Below are 9,268 nucleotides of genomic sequence, written 5' to 3' on the forward strand. Positions count from 1 at the left end.
ACCCTGCTTATTTAACTTATATGCAGAGTACATCATGAGAAACACTGGGCTGGAAGAAGCACAAGCTGGAATCAAGATTGCCAGGAGAAATATCAATAACCTCAGATATGCAGATGACATTACCCTCATGGCAGAGAGTGAAGGGGAACTAAAAAGCCTCTTGATGAAAGTGAAAGAGGAGAGTGAAAAAGTTGGCTTAAAACTCAACATTCAGAAAACGAAGATCATGGCATCTGGTCCCATCACTTCATGGGAAATAGATGGGGAAACAGTGGAAACAGTTTCGGACTTTATTTTTTTGGGCTCCCAAACCACTGCAGATGGTGACTGCAGCCATGAAATTAAAAGACGCTTACTCCTTGGAAGGAAAGTTATAACCAACCTGGATAGCATATTCAAAAGCAGAGACATTACTTTGCCACCAAAGGTCCATCTAGTCAAGGCTATGATTTTTCCAGTGGTCATGTAGGGATGTGAGAATTGGACTGTGAAGAAATCTGAGCACCGAAGAATTTATGCTTTTGAACTGTGGTGTTGGAGAAGACTCTTGAGAGTCCCTTGGACTGCAAGGAGATCCAACCAGTCCATTCTAAAGGAGATCAGCCCTGGGATTTCTTTGGAAGGAATGATGCTAAAGCTGAAACTCCAGTACTTTGGCCACCTCATGGGAAGAGTTGACTCATTGGAAAAGACTGTGATGCTGGGAGGGATTGAGGGCAGGAGGAGAAGGCGATGACAGAGGATGAGATGGCTGGATGGTATCACCGACTCGATGGACATGAGTTTGAGTGAACTCTGGGAGATGGTGATGGACAGGGAGACCTGGCATGCTGCGATTCATGGGGTCACAAAATGTTGGACACGACTGAGCGACTGAACTGAACTTATTACCCTTTTCTTAATTGTTTGGGGTTGATTTTGTAGGTCTTTTTTCTTCTCCTGTATTGCCTGATTATATAAGTCCCTTTAACACTTGTTGTAAAGCTGCTTTGGTGGTACTGAATTCTCTTAACTTTTGCTTATCTGAAAAGCTTTTTATTTCTCCATATATTTTGAATGAGATCCTTACTGGATATAGTAATCCTGGCTGTAGATTTTTCCCATTCAGTACTGTAAATATATCCTGCTATTTCCTTCTGGCCTGCAGAGTTTCTGCTGAAAGATCAACTGTTAAGCATATGGGGTTTCCCTTGTATGTTACTTGTTGCTTCTCCCTTACTGGTTTTAATATTCTTTGTGTTTAGTCTTTGTTAGCTTGATTAGTATGTGTCTTGGCATGTTTCTCCTTGGGTTTATCCTGTATGGGACTCTTTGTGCCTCTTGGACTTGACTATTTCCTTTTCCATGTTGGGGAATTTTCAACTATAATCTCTTCAAAAAATTTCTCATATCCTTTCTTTTTCTCTTCTTCTTCTAGGACCCCTATAATTGGAATGTTGGTGCATTTGATGTGGTCCTAGAGGTCTCTGAGACTGTTCTCAGCTCTTTTCATTCTTTTAACTTTATTCTGGTCTTCAGAGCTTATTTCCACTATTTTATCTTCCAGCTCACTAATTCGTTCTTTTGCTTCAGATATTCTGCTATTGATTGCTTCTAGAGTATTTTTTATTTCAGTAATTGTTATTTGTCTCTATATGTTTATTCTTAATTCTTCTAGGTCTTTGTTAATTGATTCTTGCATTTTTGCCATTTTGTTTTCAAGGTATTTGATCATCTTCACTATCATTATTCTGAATTATTTTTCAGATATTTTGCCCATTTCCTCTTCATTTATTTGGACTTCTGTTTTTCTAGTTTGTTCCTTCATTTGTGCAGTATTTCTCTTCCTTTTCATTATTATTATTTTTTTAAGTTATTGTGTTTGAGGTCTCCTTTTCCAAGGCCTCAAGTAAAGTTGAATTCTTTCCTTGAAGAAGGTTGAATTCTGTCTTCCTTTTGGTTTCTGCCCTCCTAAGATTGGTCCAGTGGTTTGTGTGAGCTTAGTATAGGGTGAGATTTGTGCTGAGTTTTTGTTTGTTTGTCTTTCCTCTAATGGCAAGGCTGAGTGAGGTGATAATCCTGTCTGATGATGATTAGGTTTGTATTTTTGTCTTGTTTGTTGTTTAGATGAGGCATCCTGCACAGGGTGCTATTGGTGATTGGGTGATGCTGGTTCTGGTATTCAAGTGGTTTACTTTGAGTGAGTTCTCACTATTTGATACTCCCTAGGATTAGTTCTCTGGTAGTCTAAGGTCTTGGAGCCAGTGCTCCCATTCCAAAAGCTCAGGGCTTGATCTCTGGTCAGGAACAAAGATTCCACAAGTGGTTTGTTATGGCATTAAGTGAGATTAAAACAAATATCGAAAACCAAGAAACCAAAGATGAACCACAGACAAATGGAAATTACAAAATCAGGAAAATAATAATTAAAATAATGGAATATACACATATACATATATACCCATGAGCAAAGTGAAAACAGTCCAACAAAAATAAAGTATAGTAGATTGACCCAGTAAACAAAAGAAATAAAAAATTATATTTACCAGTTAAGAACAAAACTAACTTAAGCACAAACTGGAAAACAAAACGAAAGCAAGGTGCCAAGTGGGGAATAAAGCAATGATAACAAAACTAACAAATATATTGAGAGGAAAGGAAAGAAAGAAAAAAAATAATAGATATGCAAAGTTAAATAGAAGTAGATGAGGAAGTTTTATATACATTACAGGTTAACTGCAAGGGGAAAAGAACAGTAGGAAAGGCAAACAAAGGAATAAATGTAGAAAAAATATAATAGGCTTAAAAAATTAAAATTATAAAAAAGAGAAAAGGAAAAAATGGAAGAAGAAAGAAAAAAGGAAAAGAAAGGACAACTTCACAGAGCTGCAAAAGCCCAACATAGAGGCAGAGGTTTATAACAATGATAGAAAGTGTGACTGAATACACATATACATATACTCCCATAAGCAAAATCAAAACAGTCCAATAAATATAAAGTACAATAGATTGACCTGGTAAACTAAGGAAACAGAAAATTATATCTACTAGAATAAAAGTAATTAAAGCACAAACTGGAAAACAAAACTAAAGCAAGTTGCCAATTGGGAAATACAGCGATGAAAATAAATCTAACAAATATGTTGAGAGGAAAAGAGAGAAAGAAAAGAAAAAATAGCTGTGCAAAGTTAAATAGAGGTAGACAAAGAAGATTTATATATGTTAAAGATTAATACAAGGGTAAAAGAACAGTAAGAATAGCAAATAAAGGAATCAATGTGGAAAAAATAATAATAGGTTTAAAAAATTAAAAAAGAGAAAAGAAAAAAGAAAAGAGGAAAACTCCACAGAACTGCAAAAGCCCGATGTAGAGGCAGAGGTTTATGACAACAATAAAAAATGTTACTGAGAAAAAAAAAAAAAAGCTCAAAAGATTAATTGGATTTCTTAGTGTCGAAAAAAATTGGTAACTACAACAGAGGGGAAGAAAAGAAAAAAAAATCCAAAAGAATCTACAGAACAAGTAAAAAAATAAGAATAGTAAATGTTTTTCCTGAGTCACTGCTGTCAGTTTCCCTCACTGGGAATCACAGTTCACCTTACCTCCCTAGGATGCCCTCCAACATGTGCTAATCTCTGGACCTGCTGAGGGGGCAGCTCAGATTCTAATCTGGTCCTACTCCTGTATTTCTTGCCTCCAATGTCCACAGCTATCAGAACTAGTGCGTTTTCTTTTGTGGGAACTCTCAATGGCCTTTTATATAGTCCATAGACACAGAGTCTGCTTAGTTGATCATGTGGATTTAATCTGCAGCTTGTACAGCTGGTGGGAAAGTTTTGGGTCTTTTTCCCTAGCTACACTGTCCCTGGGTTTCAATTGTGGTTTTATTTCCACCTCTACATGTGGATTGTCCACTGGGGTTTAGCTCTGAGTCTGTCCTAGAGGGTTTGGGTTTGCTCCTGTGAGGGCCAGGTGTGGAGATAGTGCAGTTGCAGGGATTCTGGCAGCACCAAGTACTCAGGAGGGTTGGCAACTAGGGCAGCAGGAAATATAGCGCTCTACAAGGGTATGGTAACCAGTTTTGGCCAATACACTCCAATATTCTTGCCTGAAGAACCCCCTCTCTGATAGAGAAGCCTGGCAAGCCACAGTCTACAAGGTCACAGAGTTGGACACGACAGAAGTGATCTTGTGTGCATAGACACGACTTTTTTTTGCCTGTGGCAGCTCTGCCCCAGTGAGAGCTGAGCGTGAAGGCAGCACAGCTTCTTGGCTTGTGGGGACCCTGCTGGTGCCACGGGTGCAGGGACACGGACTGCCTCTGTCACAGGAGTTATGGCCCTATCAGAGTCTTTCTTCAAGCCTCTTGTAGCTGGCGATCAGAAGGTCTCTTTGGCCAGTCGTTCTCCATAGCTCCGCCTATTCAGTCACTTAGAGGGCTCCCTTGCCTGGGGTCCTTCTCTGTTGTTCAGTGAATCAGGCTCATAGAGGGGTCCCCCTGGCTGGGGTCCTACTCTGTAGTTTGGCATATCAGTCACTGAAAGGAGCACCCTGGATGGGGTCCTACTCTAGTTCAGTGCGTCAGGCATTTGATAGACCAGGCTCTCTATTGTTCAGCTGCCAATGCTGGCGTGTGGGGAGAGAGAGAGGCTATGATGACAGCTTCACCCCCTACATGTGACTCAGCAGTATTGCCTTGCTTCCATGGCTGCTGGGCTTTCCTCCACGGGCATTCTCCACCACGATCTCCTCCCTCACATCCCCTCAGTCTCTCCACGGTCAACAGCAGCCCTCGCCCTGGGAGTGTGCCACAATCCCTAAACTACAGCTCCCAGCTGCTGCGCCTTCCAGAAGACCAGTGTTCCTGTCTGAGGTATGTATGGCTGCAGCAAGGACTGTCTGATTCTCATTCCATTTAGGCTGCCACAGATCAGCTGTTTCACTCTCAGCCTTAAATGTTTCTCCTCTGACTCGGACAACTGTCCCTCTGTGGGGACTGGACCCCTCCCTGCTTCAGTTCCCCCTCCCACCAAGGGCAGGTCCAGTCTTACTAACACTCCTATTTTCCCCCCTAGTTCCTTCGTCCTACCGAGTTTTGCATGGTTCTATATATTCTTTTCCGCTGGTCAGGTACTCCTGCCTGCTCTCAGCTGGTGTTCTGCATGCACTTCTGTGTCTGAAGGTGTATTCCTGATGTATCCGTGGAGAGAGATGTCTCCACCTACTCCTCTCCCATCTTGTCCTCAGCCTCTGCCCACTTTTTGATTGGGTTGTTTGTTTTTCTGGTATTGAGTGGCATGAACTGCTTGTGTATTTTGGAGATTAATTCCTTGTCAGTTGTTTCATTTGCTATTATTTTCTCCCATTCTGAGGGCTGTCTTTTCACCTTGCTTATAGTTTCCTTCTTTGTGCAAAAGCTTTTAGGTTTATTTAAGTCCCATTTGATTATTTCCGGGTTTTTTTAAATTACCATATGTAAAATAGATAACCAGTGTGAGTTTGATGTATGACACAGGGCATGAAAAGCCAGTGCACTGTGACAACCTGGTGGGATAGGGTGGGGAGGGAGATGGGAGGAGGCTTCAGAATGGAGGGGACACATGTATACCTATGGCCAATTCATACTGATATATGGCAAAAACCATCACAATATTGTAAAGTAATTATCCTCCAATTAAAGTAAATAAATAAATTAAAAAGAATAAAGTGCTTGCCAATTAAAAAGATAATCAATCACTCCTTACTAAAAGTATGAAAGGAAGCTGGCTACATTATCTACTCAGTGACTGAAGACTTGAACCCTGTTTAATTTATGTTATTCTAAACAGGATAGGAGCACTCCCTGGTGGCTCAGTTGGTAAAGGGTCTGCCTGCAATGAGGGAGAACTGGGTTCGATCCCTGGGTCAGGAAGATCGCCTGGAGAAGATAATGGCAACCCACTCCAGTATTCTTGCCTGGAGAATTCCATGGACAGAGGAGCCTGGTGGGCTACAGTCTATGGGGTTACAACGAGTTGGACATGACTGAGTGACTAACTTTTACTTTCAAACAGGATATGACTCAGGACACGACTGTATGTTCAGGACATGACCGAGCATACACCTACACTTATAAGAAGTAAATGGGGCCTTTACCTCAGTCACAATGGTGGAGGAGAACAAGCTGTGGTCATACACCCAGCCGTCCACACAGGACTCCGTGTCCAGGTCAGTCATGTTGGGGAAAGTCCCATTCAGGTGAAGGAGCTGCCACTGGGGGTGGAGGAAACGACGACACTTCTCTGGTTTCAAGTTTGAATCCAGTGGGATGGAGATTCTCAGGAGGACATCAGGGCTGAGGATCCCAGTGTCATTATCAGAGACAGTGGCATTATCGAGGATGTGGACCCAGCAGCGATGACCAGGAACGGCTGCAGTGAAGTTCTCCAACAGTGAGTGACAGACTACTATCATGAGGGAAGGAAGAATTAAAGCCATCTGAAGTATTTGGAATTTCCCCAGGCCACCAACTTTATCCAGGAGCTCCTCAAAGGCCATTGCGAACAGGTGATATTCAAGAGGAGTCAAAATGACTTTACAGAGAGAAGTTCAAGGGGAGAAAATGTTTTCTTTAATTCATACTAAGTCTATGCGACCTCATGCCAGTTTCTCATGCCTGGGTCTAACTCACCTCACTACTGTAACAGAGCAATGGAATCAGTTTCCCTAGTCCTTTTGAAAGCATGGGGTGGTTGCTTTTTAGCAAAGTTATAGAGAAAATTATTTACTAAAGATATCTGTATCTGATAAATATTAAATCTGTTTAAAGATTTACTCTCTGAATGTGTTTGTCCTTTGTGATTTTGTGAAACTGGCATAGGACTTTGTCACGTACGTGACCTTTGAATAACCTTAAAGTAAGCTACACAGTCTTCAGTCATTTCTAAAAAATGGAACTGGAGAGACACAAAGACTATTCTAGGAGAGAGAAGAAAACAAATGGTTTTTTTCTTGTTTGTTCTGTAACAACACACTACTCAAGAAAATACAATCCTTTGCTTTTAATTAAAGTGGCATATTTGGCAAAACTAATACAATTATGTAAAGTTTAAAAATAAAATTAAATTAAAAAAATAATAAAATAAAAAATAAAAATAAAAATGACCAAAAAAAAAAAAGTGGCATATGGTGCAATTTCTAACTGGTTCAAAGTTGGGAAAGGGGAACAACTAGGGTGCATGTTGTCACTCTGCTTATTTAACTGATATGCAGAGTACATAACGTGAAATGCCAATCTGGATTAATCATGAACTGGAATCATGACTTCTGGGAGAAATATCAATAACCTCAGATTCGCAGATGCCACTCTAATGGCAGATAGTGGAGAAGAACTAAAGAGCCTCTTGATGAGGGTAGAAGTTCAGTTCAGTTCAGTCCCTCAGTTGTGTCCGACTCTTTGCGACCCCATGGACTGCAGCATGCCAGGCCTCCCTGTGCATCACCAACTCCCAGAGTTTACCCAAACTCATGCCCATTGAGTCGGTGATGCCATCCAACGATCTTATCCTCTGTTGTCCCCTTCTCCTCCCACCTTCAATCTTTCCCAGCATCAGGGTCTTTTCAAATGAGTCAGTTCTTTGCATCAGGTGACCAAAGTATTGGAGTTTCAGCTTCAGCACCAGTCCTTCCAATGAATATTCAGGGCTGATTTCCCTTCAGGATGGACTGGTTGGATCTCTTTGCAGTCCAAGGGACTCTCAAGAGTTTTCTTCAACACCACATTTTAAAAGCATTGATTCTTCGGCACTCAGCTTTCTTTATAGTCCAACTCTCACATCCATACATGACCACTGGAAAAACCATAGCCTTGACTAGATGCACTTTTGTTGGCAAAGTCATGTCTCTGCTTTTTAATATGCTATTTAGGTTGATCATAGCTTTTCTTCCAAGGAGTAAGCGTCTTTTAATTCCATGGTTGCAGTCATCATCTGCAGTGATTTTGGAGCCACCAAAAATAAAGTCAGACACTATTTCTCTATCTTTTTGCCATGAAGTGATGGGACTGGATTCCATGATCTTAGTTTTCTGAATGCTGAGCTTTAAGCCAACTTTTTCACTCTCCTCTTTCACTTTCATCAAGAGGCTCTTTAGTTCTTCTCCACTTTCTGCCATAAAGGTGGTGTCACCTGCATATCTGAGGTTATTGATATTTCTCCTGGCAATCTTGATTCCAGGTTGTGCTTCCTCCAGCCCAGCATTTCTCATGATGTTCTCTGCATGTAAGTTAAATAAGCAGGGTGACAATATAGTCTTGACTTACTCCTTTTCCTATTTGTCTAACTCAATGAAACTATGAGCCATGTTGTGTAGGGCCACCCAAGATGGACAGGTCATCGTGGAGAGTTCTGACAAAATGTGGTCTACTGGAGAAGGGAATGGCAAACCACTTCTGTATTCTTGCCTTGAGAACCCCATGAACAGTATTAGGGTAAAAGAGGAGAGTGTAAAAGCTGGATTGAAACTCAACTTTAAAAAAACTAAGATCATGGCATCTGGTCCAATCACTTCATGCAAAGTGAAGGGGAAAAAAATGGAAGCAGTGACAGATTTTCTGATTTTGGTCTCCAAAATCATTGTGGACAGTGACTGCAGCCATGACACTAAAAGATGCTTGCTTCTTAGACAGAAAGTTATGAAAAACCTTTTGTTGTTTTTCAGTCACTAAGTTATGTCCACTCTTTGTGACTCCATGGACTGAAGCCTTCCAGGCTCCTCTATCCATGGAGTTCTCCAGGAAAGAATACTGGAGTGGGTAGCCATTTAATTTTCCAGGGGATCTTCCTGACCAATGGATCAAACCCGTGTCTCCTGCATTGTAGGAGGATTCTTCACCAACTGAGCCACCAAGAAAGCCCATTATGTTGAGGTAGTTTCCCTCTATGCCCATCTTCTGAAGTGTTTTTAATCATAAACCTGTGTTGAATTTTATGAAAAGCTTTTTCTGCATTGTTTGAGATTTAAAAGAAAAATTTAATTTGTTGTTGTGGTGTATCACAATGATTGATATGTGGATATTGAAAAAGTCTGCATACCTTGTATAACTCCCATTTGATCATAGTGTATGATCCTTTTATATGTTGTTGGATTCAGTTTGCTACTATTTTGTTGTGGATTTTTGTATCTATGTTCATCAGTGATATTGGCCTGTAATTTTTTCTTTTGTGTGTGTGTGATGTTTGTCTGGTTTTGGTATTAGAGGGATGGTGGTATCGTAGTATGAGCTTAGGAGTGTTCCTTCCTCTGTAATTT

The 9,268-nt window shown here is 40.7% G+C and overlaps 1 protein-coding gene across 2 annotated transcripts in view; it reads right to left on the reverse strand.

Annotated features, from left to right (window-relative positions):
- The window catches only part of LOC102410521 (solute carrier family 22 member 10), a 44,955-nt gene extending 37,845 nt beyond the window's left edge, over positions 1 to 7,110 (reverse strand). Inside the window, exon 1 of one of the 2 annotated variants that reach the window (XM_025286554.2) lies at positions 6,116 to 7,110. In XM_025286554.2, coding sequence (XP_025142339.1) covers positions 6,116 to 6,517 — 402 coding nt within the window. In that variant the 5' untranslated portion in view covers positions 6,518 to 7,110. The remainder of the gene's footprint in view (positions 1 to 6,115) is intronic. The other variant, XM_006064500.3, reaches the window with a different exon arrangement.
- Between the last annotated feature and the right edge of the window lie 2,158 nt (positions 7,111 to 9,268).

Source organism: Bubalus bubalis, chromosome 5 (assembly GCF_019923935.1).
Source record: "Bubalus bubalis isolate 160015118507 breed Murrah chromosome 5, NDDB_SH_1, whole genome shotgun sequence".
Lineage (NCBI taxonomy): Eukaryota > Metazoa > Chordata > Mammalia > Artiodactyla > Bovidae > Bubalus > Bubalus bubalis.